A 17,979-nucleotide genomic window follows, 5' to 3' on the forward strand; every position below is an offset into this window, starting at 1 on the left:
AAAACAAATAAAAACCCCATACAAGCACAAATAACCCACGCACTTAAACTCAAGAGATCCAAGGGATGAACAGCAGCAGCCTCAAGAGCTCTCAAACCTTGCAGGATCCTCCCAGCCCAGCGCTGCCGCGCTCCGCAGACACCCGTGGTGCACCTCCCAGCAATGGGAGCGACCCGCTCCTATCTGCCCGCCGCCACGAGACTCATGGAGAAGGAAGATCTGCCAATATCCATCAAAAGCCATCCAAATTTTATATCCCACACCCCTCTCCCAAGGCTTCCTTCTTCTGGGGTTGACTTATTTTTTTTGCGGATGCTGCTCAGATGTGATGGAGATGTGGTGCAGCATGGCGAGCGGGTGATGGTGGTGAGGGGATACCCACAGTAGGATTTTTGGCCAGGTGAAGCACGGTACCAAGCGAAGCCTTTAAGAGCTGTAGCAGTCAGCATCTCTGCAAACCTACACAAGGTATTTGCAAGAATCGAGTCATCTGGCATTAGGGGCCTGGAGGGTAAGAAAGGAATGAAGGCAGGAATGTTGTTTCGTTATAAACAACATAGAAAAAAAGGAGAGATTTAGCATTGGCTTTTCTCTTTAATTGTTAATGGGGTCATTCTGTCCCAAATGGTCCCCCAGAGCAGGGAGAGGGGAGGGCAGCACCCCACAATGAATTCAATCACCTGTCAAACACATGGCAGTCATAAAAGGAAAATAATAATAATAATCTGTATTTCCTACTCTGGCTGCCAGGCAAAGATCCAGCCACTTCAAAGGAGAAACCCCACGTTTCCCCAGTCTGGCCTCACCTGACCGATGTGTGAGCAATCTGGAATCCCCATCCAAAACAAAGCCCCTCCTTTGGTGGCTTGTTTTCTTTCTCCGTTACTGGAGGGTGCCCCTCCAAGATAAAGAGCAAGCCTTCTTCCATGCCGGGAAACTAGAAACATAACCCAGGGGCCATGGCCGCATTGGGCGGCTCTGGAAGTGGATGCTGGCAAGGTGTAGGAGAAAGCTCCTGCGGGACAGGACTGGTGTGTGAGCCAGGAACCAGAGCTCATTCTTGTGGGGGTCTCCACAAACAGCTGCCCCCCCCCCCAGGACGTGGGGCTCTGGCTCCCTCCAGCAGGAAAAGTCCAGCTCTTGCAGCACGAAAATTTTGGATGTGGTGGTAAGAGAGGCTGCAGGAGCAGAAGAGATGGGCCTGAGATGAACAGAGAGGGTGAACACTTCCCTGTGGCTGTGAGCTGGAGCAGTTTGCCCCGTGGCAGCAGAGAGCTCGGCCCAGAGGGTCTTACAAAATTAGTAAGGAGAAGAAAAAAGCCACCACACCAAGCAGAGAAAGCTTCCAACCAAGACCTAAGGACTGTGTGCGTGCAACCCCGGATCTTGCTCTGAATGATCCTCCTGAGACTGCCTTTCCATCCGGGAAGCCCCCGCAAGACCGCAGGAGCGCAGCAAGGCTCCCCGCTCCGATGCCAGCCACGTCCCCATGTTCAGGCTGGTCCCTCGCCCTTGCGGGCAGCCCGGACACGCACAGCTCGCATAAGCTGACCAGGCTCCTCCTTAAAACAAATGAGGTTCTTACTGACCCATAGCGGTAGCTGTTGCAGAGCCTTCTTGCTCCAACGACAGGTGGAAACCCTCTTCTTATGTTCCCTTACCTGTCAGGGGGGGAAAATTCAGTACTGCCAACGTCTGGGGGAAGGAGCCCTTTACACAAAGGTAAATCTCTGCTTGGGTCAACAACACTGGCTGCCCCTGTCATGTCACATGGGCTTCTTTAACAAACACCACCCAAAATCCTTGAGCTAAGAGCAGCAGGAGGTTTTGCCTGGCTTTCCATGCAGCAGTAGCATCACTCAAGGTCTCAAGTCTAATACCAAAATATATCATTGATTCACCCAAATCAAACCCCATCCTTCACACCCTTCCACCTTGCCCAGCAGCTCCTGGAGCACGGCTCGAATTGCTGACAAAGCCTTTGCAATGCACAGAGCGCTCAGTCCAAGCCTGAGCTGGGAACAAAAGTCCAACTCAGGGGAGTTTCAGGTTCCCATGGAGATGTTTTGTGCTGCTTAAATGATCCCTCTAAATATTTCAGGTTTTAAGTTACTTCAATAGGTGTGCAAGGCAACTTAAAGTATCCTTTCAAAGGTTGGCATGCAATGCAATACTTGCTGGAACGGACCAGTAAAGCCCTTGAGTTGTTGAGGGCTGACCTTCCTCCCACACCCGCCATCCTGTAGCACTTGAGATCGATCAGATCAAACAGTCGCTTGACTCAGAAACTCCAACTCACAGGCTCTCCTACTTAAAAAGGACAAACCATTTCCTTCTGCCATGTTGCATTTTCGTTTTTCCCCTTCCCCTCAAATAGCTGTGTCCGCAGAAGCCTTCAGAGACCTCTCCTGCATCGAGCGGGTTTGATACCTCACATAACACTATAGCTCTATGCGCCGTTCTCCACAAAAGCAGCGGCTCCCAGCCGGGCAGGGCGCAGGATGCATCACCAGGCACCCCCTGCACCGAGAGGAACTTGCCCACCAAGCTGCACCCACCTGTGTAGAGGTCCGTGTCTGTGTACTCATCCACCTTCTTGTGCTGCAGGACGTAGTCAGACACCTTTGTCCCAATGGCGGGCTGCACGTCCAGCCACTCCAGAGACACCACAGTGCTGGAGGGCTCCACGTTGGGGGAGAGCCGCAGGCTGGGCAGGAGACAGGAAAGAAACCATGTAAGACATCAGCTCACTTTCTGGGGAGGAACCCACCTCTACAGGCAGCGCAGCCCCTGGAAGGGCTCACACTCACACGCAGACCCACCAGGACAGGGGGGCACAAGGGGAGAGTGCATAGGTGAGCACAGAAGAACTTCCAGTTGAAGTTCAGTTGGGCACAGCCTACACAAAGTGTGTCCTTACCTCCCCCTGCTCCTGGAAAAGCCTAGGTCCTGCAGCCGCAACCCCGAATATCCCATCTAAAGGAATCTCCATCTCCCGGGAGAACTACCGAACTTCAGCAGCCCTGTGGGGGAACTGGGGTCCAGCTGCCCAGGAGCAAGAGAGAAGGGGATGCTCCAGCTTAACCTTTGCACAACCCAAGCAGGGCTGAGCCTACAGGAGGGGAGGGTTGGGTCCGCATTGCCAGCGAGCAAAAGCGAGGGAGGGAGGATGGGAGGGATGGAGGGAGGGTGGGAGGGAAGGAAGGGGCAGGTGTGGCTGTGAATTTACCCAGCTGCAAATGAGCAAACCTCCGGTGGGTGGGAGCAAAAGCCAAAGCAGGGCAGCTGTGCAGGAGCTCCTGCCCGGGTCAGGGACCACGTGAGCAGGGGCAAAGGCAGAGCGGCTTTGTGCTCCTGGCCGGGCTAGCGCAAAGGCATCCGCTGCTCTTTGCACCGGGCTAAACGACAACGCAACGTACAGGGCTACGGAGAGTCCGGCTCCAAACATAAGAGCGTGTTTGTTGAGCTCAGGATGGGAAATGAATCCCCTCTGAGGATATTGGCTCGCTAAGAAGGTGTTGTGCTCCTTGTGGATCGCTGGAGCCAGTCTTCCTGCTTTCTCAGCTAATTTCCCATCAGTTTGCTCCCGATTTGCTCTTGCTCTGACAAGCCACAACGAATTGCACTGTAATTCCATTTCTTTCAGCATTTGAAATCCCATTCTACAAGCCCTGCTAATCAGGTGATGAAAATCTATAAGGAAACTTTCCAGGGCCACAGCCGGAGCCAGGACATCCTACAGGCATCAGTCACGCGGTGAGGAGTGCCGGTCTGCGGCCCCGGGGCTCGAAGGCAAGAGGAAAGAGGTGCCCGTGGGCCAAGCCTGCGGGAAAGGGGCTGGTGCTGGGGGCTGTGACCCGCGGGAGGGGCTCACACCGATACGTACACAGGCGGAGGGAGAGGGCTGCAGTTCGGGAGTCCGTTCTCATCGAAGGCATTGAGGTCACACCTGCACCAGTCTTCGATAACGTCGCCTTTCCCCGAGCACCAGTATGAGCTCATCAGGGCTCCCTTGAAAGCCTGACGGGAGAACAAAAAGCGTGAACATGTGTGCTAAAGCCTCGGTGAGATCCAGCCGGTGGCTCAGCCGTGCGGTGCTGAGCATCAGGGGTGCCTGCGCACAGCGCTCGGGGAGCGGGAGACACAGGGGGATACCCCCAGCCCCGCCACTGCCTCTCCACGTGGCCCTGGGCAAGTCCCTTCAGCTCCCTGCGCTTTAGCTCCTGCGTATCGAGGGATGCTGGTTCATCCTCCGGTGTCACTTTTGGTGTGGGGACGGGGAGCGTCTGCACAATGCCTTGTACAGAGGGGATCTCCCAAGACGGAGGGCTGAGCTGCCCGAGGGAACGCAAACGACAGCCCGTTTGTGACACAGGAGATCAGACAGAGGGTACCGTTACACTGCAGCTGAGCACAGTGAAACTCTTCCATGAGCCCATCCCGTCGCTGCTTGTGTCCCCGCTAAGAATAAAGTCGTTCCTACGGCCCCAACAGCACAGACCACTGCCAACCTTCTCATGGGTTTGTTATTTATACGAGCCCCCCTCCTGCAAGCAAACTGCTGCTTTATCCTCTCGCGTAAGGAATACTCACAAGCAAAACAGCACTATCTGGAAGGAAAAACTAAAATCCTGCAAAATACCTGCAGGGTGTTCCCCAGCCGGACAGAGTCCCCTCCGCAGGCTGTCCCCAGCCTGACCAGGAGCCCTCCCGACGGCTCCTAATGATGCCAATGGATGCCCAGAATAACAGCTGCCCATCTGCTGGGGGCTGAGTCTGGAACACACTGACTGAATTCCCAAAGCCCTCCAGATCTACCTCTGCGCTGTCTTCCCTGTGCTCATCCCGCAGCTTGGGGCGCTCGGTGTCGGTCCCCACACTGCAGGATGGGGCGTTCCTCGCTCCGTACTCTGCTGTAGTTCAAACTTCACAGTGATTTCTCCTGCTACCTTCGTCTGTCGTGCCTAATTAAACCTCCAGCTTGGAAGAAAGCATCTCTCCCTCCACACACACACACACACACACGGCCAACACTCAACCCGACCCCGGGAAGCCACAACGCCCTGCTACAATAATCGTAACACCACAACTTCATCCACTAAAACAAACCTCTTTGTAATGCTGTTGACCTTTTAAAAAGGCACATTTCGGGGCCGAAACGCCTTCACAGGTCCTCATCCACGCAGAGCAGCCTCGCTGCCAGCCTCCGCGCAGCCCAGCTCCCAGCAGCACCATTCCGCCCATTCAAAGCCGCCTGCGGATGCCTGGCCCCAGCGATACCGCTACCGCCCGCGCCGCCAGGTTACGCCTTAAAGATAAAACCGTGCCCTTGGAGGAGGACAGGGACGGCTCCAGCGGCTGCGGCATTTAGTAGAAAACTCTAGGAAAATCGCCATCCTGGGGAGGTTTTTGAAAAGAGGAGGTATAAATAGAGCCTGACGTCAGGGCTCCCATTGTCCGGGGTTTTGTCGCTCTCCCCGAACACCCCGAGCACCTTTAACGAGGCGCCTTGAGGGTCTCGCATCTGAAACCTTTTCTGCTTCCAGGCATTTACAAAATGGGACTGTTCCAGAAGGGAAAAAAAAAAAAAAAAAAAAAAAAGAAGAAAAAAAGAAGAAAAAAAAAAAGGAAGGAAAAAACATGTGAAAGAGAAAATGTGGCATTATTTTATTTTCTTCTTTAGAATGTAATTGAAGCGCTGGGCTGGAAAGGACATCTCAAAGTAATTGGAGAGCAGGGAAGGCAGAGAGGAGTTTATCTGACACATGGATAAATGGGTGCAGATACACTTCTGTAGAGAGCGGTGGGTCTGTGCAGGATAGACCCAGAAAGCGATGCACGTAGGTGGATGGGGAAGCGTGTGCTCTCCCTAGGAAGCAGGATAGATACGTACGTTGCGGGTGTGTGTGTGCACAGACATGCCCTGTGGGCGAAGACAGATATTGGGTGATCCCTGGCAGAGCTGTACCGTCACACCGATGGCACCGCTCCGCTGTCACCCTGTCCCCAGCCCTGACCCCTGCTGCTCTGCACGCTCCCTCCCTGGCCCCTACCCCAGCTCCTCCCTGCGCATCCCCAACCCAGGGAAGAAATCCCACCCGCCCCATCCGTGCCCTTTAGCCAAATCCAATAGTCAATTCCTTCCTTCTATTTTCTTTTTTTCCCGACGGTAAGTGCGAGGCTGGATGAGCAATCCCCTCTGCTCTGCCTGCCTGGCCTCGTGCACATTTTAATTAGATCCTGCAGGTACCCAGCCGTCATCTGCCTTGTGTCAACCTTCACACAAACGAGGTTAGCTAATCGATGCGTCCTTCAATTGCACTCATTAAGGCAAGCACACCTACGCGCACTAACCGGGTTACTCAGTGCACGGCTGCTGCCTCCGTCCAATTTCCAGCAGACGGCTGACACTGGGGCTGGGCTGGGGTGGCCGGGCAGCCAGGACTCACCTTCCCTCGCTTTCCAGCGGGATTTCTAGCCAGTAGTTTTCAGGATTTTCCCATCAGCACACGGGGAGCGCATGTTGAAGGCTGGGGAAGTGGCAAGAGCGAATTGATGGGGGGAAACGGGTAAGATCGTGCAGAAAGAAGGGATGAAGCTCCCCGTGCAAAGATGTTCACCATCACTTTAGGAGGCTCTATATCCTCCGTGGGGACACCAGCCTACTCCCTATGGACATGCACTTGCTCCGCAGAAAGTTCAGGACAAACAGAGGGCCTCGGCGAGCTTTGAGGACTCGTGGTCCTCCCAGCCCTGAAGCCACGTACGGCTTTTGCTGTAGTTCACACAGAGCCCACCCCTCCGTCCCCCACCTCCCCCCGCCTGGCGCAGGCGCTGGCTGCGGTGGCAGAGGCTGCCCTCAGGCCCCGGTAGCGCTCAGCAGTGGAAGCTGCTTTCCCTCGCAAAGGCGATAGCTTTAACCAGCCCAGCCCCAAAGGCACGCTGTAGGCACGTGCTGCTCCACAGGTGGCAACCACATGAAAACCTCCCCTTCCTTGTCTCCTTCTGACAGCATCGCTCAGGAGCTATGGGACTGCTCACACAAACCCAGGGGAATGGCAGCTGCCACCTAAACCAGGAGCCCAATGGCACAGGAAGACCAAGAGCAACGGACAAAGGATGCAGCAAAGGTGCTGAGACCCATTCCACAGGCAGCTGCAGCCTTCAGGAGAGCTGCAGATGGGAATGCACGGGAACCTCCCTGGTCTGCGGTGGCCAAGGACAACCTTCCCCTCCTACCTTGGAGGAGGCACCTCCGTATCTCCTGTCCTTCCCTGCTGCCGTGCTTGGAAATGTGCAGCAAACACTCTCCTCCCTGCCAGGAGACAGCATGTACAAGAAGACGACCATCTCGACCATGACCATCTCCACATCAGATGCTACGCCATGGTAGTCACGCCAAGCTACCGAGCTGGGAAAACCCAAGAGGCTCTGGAAGCGTGAAGGACTTCCCTGGAGCAGCCCTGCCTGCTGGGGATGGCAGAGCAGCCCCCGACGCACCATCCTGCGCTCACCAACCACTCCCCAGGCTCTCAACGCCCCTCTGTGCCCTAAGGCAATTTTATCTTTCATTTAAAAGTATCCAAATTGTATTGTTTCCCTGTGAGTCAGCCCATTTAGTTTATGTCCTTCAGTGCCAGAGGGGAAATTTATGAGATGAGAAACTGGCTCGAAACGTTTATTTTCTAGATGACGAGTCATGCCATTAGATATATAGCATTATGAATCATAGGAACAGCATCTAATTTGCTCTTAAAGGTATAATAGGTCTGACTCCCCACACCCATACACACACATATATTGGATTGATAGTTCCCCCATAGGATGGCTAGTTCATTTGTTTTGACATGAGCAAGACTTACAGGACCATAAAGTCCCATCTTACCATAAGTTAAGCCTATTCATAAAAAAAATATTAGGGAAATGAATGATCAGCTAAGCACATTTATCCTACACTCGATTGCACATGGATCTTTCTCCTGTTGTTATTTGTGCTCAGGGGGAGGCCATTTGGCCCCGTTTTATAGCTTAGACGCTCTGCAACAGAATATAGAAGAACATTTCCTTTGTCCTCTGTTAGACCTGGCTGATGGAGGGAGAAGCATTAAGTTATTTCTGACCGTGGGTTTTCTGTTAACATCCCTGGAGAGGTAAGTTATAGGACATGAAGGAACCTTTCAGGTCAGCATTTGCGGGACTCAGCACGCACCACAGGGCCCGGTGTTTCCAGATGGTGTATGGGAAAGGGCACGTGTTGGGTGCTTATGTGTGTTTGAACATCTGGTCTTCTCCACGGCTGACAGGGATATGACAATCCGGCTCAATTGCTTCTTTGAGTCTAGGTTTCTTTGTGGTGGGTATACACACCTCAGTTTCTGGAAAAATTAAAAAGGAAATCCAGCAAAATGAAAAAAATAACCATAAATGATCATGCAGGCTGGACAGAGACATCAGGCATCATGAAGATATCAGAGATGACCTAAAAGCTGGCAATTTGGTACACTTTGGGCTCTGCACTAGTTTCCCTGGTCTTTGCTTGTTTTTATTCTTCTAAACGTAGAAGGAAGAGAAGAAGAGCAGGAGCAGGCTGGTTCATGCCAGCGGACAGGCTCGGCCCCGTGTCCAGGGACATGGCAGCCAACAGAGACATTCTGTCCCTTCCTTTTTGCGGGATGGAGATGGTGCCTGCACCACCACCACCACCTTCCCCAGGTGCCACCGCAGGAGGCAGAGGGCTGCCTGGAGAGGTGCTGCCCTGTTCTGCTGACCAGCAAATCCAGTCTCCCAGCAATGCCACCCCACACAGTGCCTGACACAACCAGACACTCACAGGAGCTGCCGGACGGTGCCGTGCTCCAAGAAGGCTGTAGATAACAATAGCAATACTGACTGTTCATCCAGGGAAAGACGACTATGGGATGCAGGCTCAAGCAGGGATTTCACAGCTTGAATGGAATGCTACCATGATGATAGGGTGGCAGGAGGAAGAGCCTTCTGTGCCCTTACAGCAACGCTCAGGAAATAAACGCTGCTCCTTGGTCTAGACATCTCTGGGAGGAGGGAAAGAAAAAAAAAAAAAAAGGAAAAAAAAAAAAAAGGAGGGGGAAAACTAAGGATTTCCCAGGCCAGAGACTCTTTCCAGGATCATGCAGTTCGCGTCTGAAAGTCTGCTCCAGGTTCACAGCAAAGGAGGATGAAGTTTCCCTACTGCTGTTGGCAGGTGATCTCATCTTGTGCTGCTCACACCCTCCCCGCCTCCGGCTGCCTGTCCCCGGGGAGCAGGATCACCAGCACTTCATCCCGGGAAGGCACATCAGCGGTTTACCGGAAAGGTCAGGGTGCTGGAAGGGACCCAGGGTGGGCAGCATCCTGATTTCTGTTATTTATGGGATCCCAGGGAGCAGCGGAGGACACTGTAAAACCTGGCAGCAGGGGAAATAAAAGCCTTTGCGCTGCAGCGAGAGTCCCGTCCCGGGGAGCCGGCTCCGCTTTCACACCTCGGCTACAAAGCTCCCCATTATAGCCCGACGGGGGCGGTTACAGTGCGGCTATTCTTCCCCGGGTAACGCGAGTCGGATGTGGGCCAGAGCTGCAGCAGGATGCTCAAGTGCACGAGGAGGAGGAGAAGGGCCAATTAGCTGATGTTAAAACAAAGCGAAAACAAACAAAAAAAAAACCCCCACACCCCAGACCAAAACAAAAACCTCACCTCAACAATACAAACACTGTCCTCATTCACCCTGGCTCCCTTTCAGCTTTGGCGGTGGAAAAAGAAATCCCTGGCACCGGCTCTTCACGCCTTCAGGGGCTGCTTCGGGGAAGCCGCGTGTGTGCAGGGAGGATCGTTGTCCTCCAGTAGCTCTGCTGTCTGGGGCTCTATGGGGACGCCTCTCGCCCTGTCCCCATAGCATCCTCAGCCTCCTCCCGCCGCCCCAGATGGGCAGAAGGCATCAGGAGACTCAGCCCTGGGGTCCAGGGCGATGGGAAGGGCCCGGAGATCTGCCCTCCTGAATGGGATTCAAGGGGTGCGGCCAAATTCTTCCCTGAGAAATGAGTCCCAGTGTGACTTCTCCAGCCTCTGCCTCAATTCCTCTATCCCTCCTCCTCAGGTGTACGTTTCTCCTAGTCCTGCTCAAGCGTAGGACTGATCTCCAGGCACGTCTCTGGTCTCCACTTAGGGAGATTTGCTTCCCTACGGGCTGAAGCGGGATGGCCGCACAATGTTTACCCAATGGAGTCAAGGGCTCCTCTCCAGGGCACAGTCGTGATTTCAAAGCCAGCATCAGAGCCCAGACGATGCCCAACAAGGCAATCTCCTGCTGTGGGAGCACAGGGTCTCGGGGCAACAGCGCTGAGCTCCCGGGCTACCGGATTTCTCAGGTGTGCCCTTTTCCATCTGCTCTGCCCTTTGAGTCAAGGGCAAGACCAAAGTGGGGGGGTCTCAGCAGCAGCAATACTCTCGGATACTCCAGCTCCTTGCCCAGGTGCTGGAGAACCGCAATGGCATGCCCAGTCCCCACAAACAAGGGTGGTCTCCCCACTGCCCTGACGGACAGGCAGAGGTGAAGGAATGATGGTTGCGTTTCACCCACTTGTGGGCCCTTCAGATGATCCATCCTGGTAATTCAGGGTTGGTATAAATGCATAGGAGGGCTCTACGTACACAGCCAGGGCACAGCTCCATCACACTTTGCCTTACAAACAGCAAGTGCCAGACAACGTTGACCCCAAGACCTGATCAAGAACCACCAACAGAAGACATCAAAACCAGCTACACTTTGCACTTCTACTGGAATACACGCATCGGAGCAGGCAAGCGGCAAGGGCACGGAGATCAGCTGGACTCAGGAGGAAAAGCAACACCAGTTCATGCAGCTCCCTCTGAAACCGCCACCGCCACTTTGCCGTCATTGGTGCGAGCAGCTAGCCCGCTCTGGGGGGAGGAAGGACACATGCTCCATCGTCATCAGTGCATTCTTGGAGTGAGCTGAGAGTAAATAATTTGAAGGAAGGAGGATGGGATGGATGAAAGAGGTGCTTTCCTCTCTCCTTGCCCCTGCTTGCCTTCTGGTCCCTGATAACTCAGCTGCCCATCTGGCCAGGCTTGGGCAGACGCTGGAGCCGGTGCAGCGTTCCCCTGGGACACGAGCTGGGACGCTCGCTGCCTGCGGCTCCCTTGCTCCTCACTCCCAGTGCTTTGGCCAACGTCACTCTGCCACCCTGGGGACACTGACGTGGTCAGCTGTGGCTGTGCTCTGCTCAGCAAGAGATGGCTCCTTGGGGCCACCAGCTGCTCTCAGGCGGGGGGTGGGAAGGAGCGATGGGGAATTTTGCTCCAACCTCGAGAGCTGCCGTCCCGGGGGGTGACCCAGCAGGGGCTCTGCAGGCCCCCGGCACGCAGGCGCTGCTGGCTCAAGCACACTGTGGTCCATGCACAGGCAGTGAAGCAGATGTCACCGAGAGCCCTGCCAGGGTCCCAGCCAGGCGCCGGGCTCCTGCCGAGGCCGACGGGGACAGCAGGGTGGGGACGTGCCCCCTGGCCAGGCTCCGCACCGCGGGCTGGGTCCCGTGTGCTGCGAGGAGGCTGCGGCTGGAGGCAAATGCTGAGATTACTCAATTTTCGAATTAAATCACGGCCCTAACGGTCTTCTAAAAATCCAGGCTCCACGTCCATTTGTCTCCTTAAATACAAACAACAGGGGTTTGAGTCCATTTCCCACCAGGAGCGAGATTGATCTCTCCTGCCCCTCTTCCCCGCACCCCCCTCCCCACACCACCCTCTAAGCACTTCTGCAGCTGGCTGAGCTGCTCCGTGGGAGCGGCTTTGTGTTTGTTTGGGGTTTTTTTTGCAGGGGGGGAAAGGAACAGACCACAAACAGGAGGGACCAACACTGCCAAACATGCCTGTACCTTTCCTCCCCACCGCTGGCCACTGCTGCCCTGTGGCTCCAGCCATGCACATGTGCATCGCTGCCAAAGCTGCTCCTGGATGCACCGGATCTTCCAGGTCTCAGTGCCACTCCCCGGGCCGGTGCTGGCAGTGGGAGGGATGGGGGAAGCAGGGCATCCCCGCTCCTCCCAGTGCCTCTCAGCGTTAGCTGCTGCAGCCTAGCCAGGGGACGTGGAGGTTTGCAGGATATGCAAACCTGGGGTCTCGCTCTCTCAGCCCATGCCTCTTGGTGGACTCCAGGGCTGTGCTGGGCAGCAAAAAGTACGTTGCCCATCCCGTGGGGTGAAGGCAGGCAGAAATATGTTGATGGTGGAGGAGGAAGGCCACCACAGCCTGGCACTCTCGCTGGGGTGATGTGCAGCTCTCCTCTCCTTTGGCTGCAGGATGTTCACTCAAGGGAAACCAACCAGGGTCACCACGTCTCTCTTCTCTCCATCACATGCACTCAACAGCATCCTGCCCTCGAGGTGTCAGGGACATTTTGCCTGCAGAAAGCCCCACAATGGATAGAAGCTCTTTGCTGTTGGGCCTGGTCAGCCACTGACACTGGTGGAGGTTTCTTTCACAGTCCTGCAGTGGAGAATCTCCTCCAGCTTCATCTGGATACGGCAACGGAGGGACCGCTCTGGTGTCTGCACTGGTGCAGAGCACAAGTGAAGCAGAAGAGACATGTGGGCAGATGGCATTGATCAAAACAGGTTCCAGAGACATCCAAAGAAGTCATCACCAAGGTCACAGCTCTGTCTCTTTACATCTCTTGAACTCATGTTGTGAGCATTTTGACTTAAAAGCAATGGAGGTATAATAGCAATGGTGCTACGAACCCACTCGGACTAGTTTAATCTCACCAGCTGAATGGGACCAGTGGAGAGGGGACTCCTGCCTTGCCTCTGTTCCAGCAAGCATTTCTTCCTCTGTGAAACCTTCCACCCACAGCCACATCAGCTATAACAGCTATGAAAAAGCCATTCAACAAAGTCCAAGCACATTCAAAAGGTGCTCTGACTTTCAAACACATCTCCTTGACCCTGGGAAGCTCCTTTCCCACCCTAGTGCTGCCCAAGTCCCCAGCCAGGCTACAGCTACCAGTGACCGTGCAAGTTCTCTGCCCAACACCATTAAACCACAGGAGGAAACAGAAACACCTCCTAGCAGGGGCTCAACGTGTGAAGTTTTCATTGCACACAAGAAGGAAAAGAAGGGCCATCAATAACTGGCAGTGCCCTGGTACGCGGTTCCTCCCCGCTGCTGGGAGTGGGAGCGATGCTTGAGCAGGACTGGGGAGACAGAGACCAAACCCCGACTGATCACACACAGCTGAGAGTTTCCTTCAGCTCACAGCACAAATGCCTCCGGACAAATGCTCCCTGGGCAGCAAAAGGTAAAACCTGACTCCTGGAGCCCTTCTAAATTTCACGCCCTTGCTTCAAAGCAAGAAGAAAACAGCCGTTCTCAATGACATGGAAATAAAGAGTTCTTCAACTTATATCATGTGGGCAAAGCAATATATTTTCACCTAATCTCCCTCTTGGAAATGGTCAGTTTTAGCTGAAATCAAACATGCACGCATAGAAAAATCACAAATCAGCCCAAGGCAGTCACCCAGCATGGAAACTTAAACCCCGGCACATAAGAGTCTGGCAAGGTCATCAGCAACCGAAAACATGGCTTCGTACCATGCGGTAGTTGTAAATTTTAAAAAGTGCGTAACTCACTGCCCTGAGGCAGATGAAAAGACAAACCTACTAAAAAAACTACACATACTGAAGTGGGTAAAATGTCTTTACCTGTGTCTTGCCTCATCTCTGCTGCTGGGCTTATACGGGAAAACTTTCAGCAAACTTTATAGCTGTTAGTATCCAGCTTATTAATGACCTTGCTTTCTCTCTGTACACGTATAGAATTATCTATGTGGACATACATACAAAGAAAAAGATCTCCATTGTTTACAATTATTATTTTTTTAATACTACAGGGGAATTGGGATCTGCTTGCAGTTCCCATAAGGTCAGCATTTGCTGTATCGATTGAGCATTATCCACACGAAGGGGGAAAAGCGGGCAGGGGAGCGCTCAGCTGTGGATGCTGCGCTCGGAGGTGCAGGACTTGGCTGAGCCCAGGCATCTGCAAATCCTGTTTATGCCACAGGCAAACGGCACCTCCCCCCAGGCCTCCTGCTTGATGCTGAAAAAGGACATTTCATCATCAAGCCCGTACATGAGGTGTTCCTGACAGCACCTGCCCTTTGGGAGCCTGTCCTGGGGTGCGGAGTGAGGAAGTGGTCCAAGCTGGTGGCTTTCCAGCACACTTGCAGGGGTTCAGGGCACACCGCTGGGTCTCAGTGACAGGGTGATGCCCCCATGGAGGTGGCAGCTTCCCACCACCCCTAGACCCCTTCCCCTTACGTGGTCACCCTCCCTCCCTCCCTCCTCACAGGGGAAGGCAATGCTCCTGCCCCTGTGGGCATCCCTCGTCCCTGAGCTCGCAATGCCACCAGAGGCATGGGGACATGTTCTCACACAGGCAGCGCTAACCCCACACTGAACCATCCTCACTAGGGCATGGGCATGGCTACCGTCTGTTCCAGCTCCTCCAGAGATGGGCAGAGCCTTCCCAGCCCAGGCTGCCCACCAAAACCTCCAGTGCCGAGGTGAGGTTAGTGTCACGGTGGCAGTGAGCCCCTCCGGCAGCAGTGGATTACAGGCACTGGGACTCGTCCCTGCCCACGGGGCTGAAGGACAGCAGGGGGAGGAGAGGGAGAGAAATAAATATCCTGCAGGAGAGAGGTTGATGGAGAGAAGCAAGCTGGGGAGGAAGGGATGGGGGGAGTAGGACAGCGGATCAGATGAAGGTTTAAGAAGTGAGCAAGAAGAGGAAAGGAAAGTGCTGGAGCTGATGCGAGACAAAGGATTGATGCCGAGGGAATGGGAATGGCCAGGAAGGAGAAGAAGGGACAGGGAAGGCAAAAAGCCCTCCCTGTGTCCTGCTGTGGCAAGGGTGGGGGTAGCCTTGGATGGGCTGCAGGGATGGGGGGGATGAGAGGGTCTGCCATCAAGGGAAGCCCGCAGCCAAAATAAAGAGAGCCAGTCCAGCTGCAGGCGGGGGGTGAGACAGGACAGCGGCACCCACCTGCCCCCCACCCCGGGATCTGCCGCTATGGATGGAGCAAGGTGACCTGTCCTGGCATGGGCTGCTCGCTGCCAGCTCCCGGTGTCCCTTTAGCTTCAGCAGCATCCTCCGCCCTGCAGCCACCCGAATTCCTCACCCCACCACCTCTAACCCCAGCACCGCTGAGCGAGAGCGCCCTGGGGCGAAGGGGCAGCAGGCTCACACGCAGCACCCCTGCGCAGACCGGCTCCCGGGGTGCCCCTCCACCTCTGGCTGAGCAGGAGGAGGGAGGAGGAGGAGGAGGAGGGATGCCTCCAACGCAGCCCTCTGGAAGACGGCCGGGGCTTCTCTCGTTTGGTTGCTTTTGTTTGTTTGCCTGTTTGTTTGCTGGTTTTCCCAGCGCCTCTGCAGAAAGCACAATGCGGGCTGTCCTCCAGCTGCAGCTGATGGGGCCAGCCCTCCGCGGGAGCCAGGGGAGGCAGGGACGGGGGCTGCTGCTGCTGCCGCTGGGGAAACACAGCCGCCGGCTCCCCAGGACAAGGAGGTGCCCCAAGCGAGCCCGGCAGGGCTGGGGGGACAGGTGAGGAGGAAGAGGAGGGGACAGCCAGGGCCAGAGAGACAGGGTGGCATTGCCAGCGGGGTGCAGGGCTAGGAAGGGGAGCTGGTGGTGAGCAGCATCCATGGAGATCCCCCAGATCCGCTCTGCTTGCTTTCACCATTACTCCTTCCCTGCTGGCTAATGTACCTCTTGTACCCCAAAAGGAACTGTCTTCTTGCAGGCTCCTGCTGGGGAACACATCTTTCTTGCCTGAAGGAAATCAATTTTTCCACTGTTCTCTCTGTACCTGTAATGCCTCATCCCAGCACTGCCTTAGAGATGCTGATAATGGCAGGTCAACGTCTACACAAGAACTGCGCAGCAGGAAGAGCAGGTATGGGTGGGGAAAGGATGCAGGACGAGGAAATAGTGTGAGAAAGGAGTTTGGGGAAAAGAGCTGGAAGGAGAGAGGAACTGAGGTATGGAAGCCAGGCATGGCTGCATGGAAGAACCAGGAGGGTTGACAGACAGGAAAGCAGGAACAAGATCAAGAGACAGACAAGGAGGGACAATCCCCATAAGGGACTTGGATGCCAGAAGAAGCACGGGGGCTCTTTTGCCCATGGATCTGGGAAGGGAGTGAGGCATCATTGCTGGTGGTCACACCTCCATGTGCTAGGATTGCTTCCCAACCTGCAGCCCTCTGCGTCCCACCCACAGCTGCTGCCTGCTGGCTCACTCCAGGCATCTTAATCAAGTGCAGGATCAGTGCTAATAAGTGACTTCAAGCAGGTCTGTCATTTTTTGGATTTGGGATTGGGGTTAGAGGGCTACAGAGGGGAGCAGGGGGCAGCAGCGAACCGAGAAAGTGGGAAATCAATCTCCATAGGATTAACACCGAAGTTCTTGCAGGAGGGAGAAGAGCCCAGCCCCAGGGAAGGGTGACCTCCAGCTTGGCTGGTCCCTCCTGGAGTAACAGTGACCTCCTGTGGCTGCGGGACTGTCCCGAGGGGCCGATTATTCCCTCTGCACCGGAGCTTTGCAAGGCCAGTTACAGGGCTTCGGCCACCCCTGGCACAGCCAACGGCTGAGATCTCAGAGCAGGAGTGGCAGACTGACCTGACGCCTGGCTGCTAAGACCCCTCTCCAGGACACATCCTGGGCACCGGTGCCTGCTGTGGGTGGACACCAGGGATGACCACGGCCCCAAGCTGCTCATACCACTGCCTTCACCATCCTGAAGGCAGGGAGACACAGGTCAGCGAGGGCTGTGGGTGGTGGGCAGCAGGAGCTGCCAGCTCCATCACTGACACTGTCCTCAAACATTCCTCACCAAAGGCGCACACAAGAACACTGCCCCTATCCGGGGAACCCAACATTTATGCAGAGACTCAGGAAGGCAGATTTGAGAGGTGACTAAGGCAGGATCATAGCGGTGGAGCTGGTCCATCGCAGGCTCACTCACCTCCCTGGTATCATTGTCCTGGATCAGAGCGTACAGAGGCACCACTCGGTTGATCTCCAGCAGAACCGGCGTAGGGCTGAGCTGCTCCTTGCCAGGGCGCCGGCACAAATGGCAAGTGGATGGGCAGCGCCCTTTCTCCTCGCAGTGAATCTCCACACCTGAGATGAGGTGGTCGTCAGACAGCATCTGTGCTGTCAGCAGGCCCGAGAGATAGGTGATGAAGGGCATGGACTTCAACTCCTTCTTGTTCCCAAGCTCCGTTGTTTCTGGTTTAGGGAGAGGGAAGAAACCAAACAGCATTAAATAAATCTCAGCACAGTCACCCCAAACCCAAACTTTGCTGAAGCCAGGAGAAATGCAGCTGCTGAAGGTGTAGGCCAGGTGGGAGCAGGAAACCAGAAAGGTCACGGAGAGAAGGAGAGAAAAACAGGACTTGCTGGTCACTGCTTGGGAGTGGGTAGAAAGTGTGACCATTTCCAGCTTCCTTTTTTGTAACTTGCATATTCACTTTCTGCACTTCAAAATGAAACAAACCCACCCAAGTATACCTTCCCTGCCAAAAAGAAACCTCTCCAAAGTGAACAGGTCAAAGACACCAGTGCCCTCATTCTCTCCGCAATGCCCTGCGGTCCTTAGCTCCCTCTTTGGGTGACACATTATCCAGGGCACCGAGACAGACCCAAAGGAGGCTGCAAAGAGACTATGTTGTGGGATGATGCCCCTTGGCAGAGAGGGTGAGCCGGTACCGGAACAATCTCACCGCATGGGGAACAGACAGAGGCGTTTCCAAAACCAGTCAACACTCTGCTTTCAGGAAATATTCAGGCCTTTGAAACCCATTGTGAAACTTCCCAGTGGTCTTAACCACAAGGAGATAAAGCCAGAGAGCTTTGTTTGAACGTAAGAAGATCCATCTAA

At 54.8% G+C, this 17,979-nt stretch overlaps 1 protein-coding gene across 1 annotated transcript in view; it reads right to left on the bottom strand.

Moving 5' to 3' along the window:
- The window catches only part of ASTN2 (astrotactin 2), a gene marked incomplete at its 5' end in the record, with an annotated part of 368,996 nt that overhangs the window by 89,627 nt on the left and 261,390 nt on the right, over window positions 1-17,979 (bottom strand). Inside the window, 3 exons of the mRNA XM_082492552.1 lie at window positions 2,559-2,707; window positions 3,887-4,020; window positions 17,062-17,327. Coding sequence (XP_082348678.1) covers window positions 2,559-2,707; window positions 3,887-4,020; window positions 17,062-17,327 — 549 coding nt within the window. The remainder of the gene's footprint in view (window positions 1-2,558; window positions 2,708-3,886; window positions 4,021-17,061; window positions 17,328-17,979) is intronic.

This window comes from Vanellus vanellus (assembly GCF_965231255.1).
Source record: "Vanellus vanellus genome assembly, chromosome: 18".
Classification (NCBI taxonomy): Eukaryota; Metazoa; Chordata; class Aves; order Charadriiformes; family Charadriidae; genus Vanellus; species Vanellus vanellus.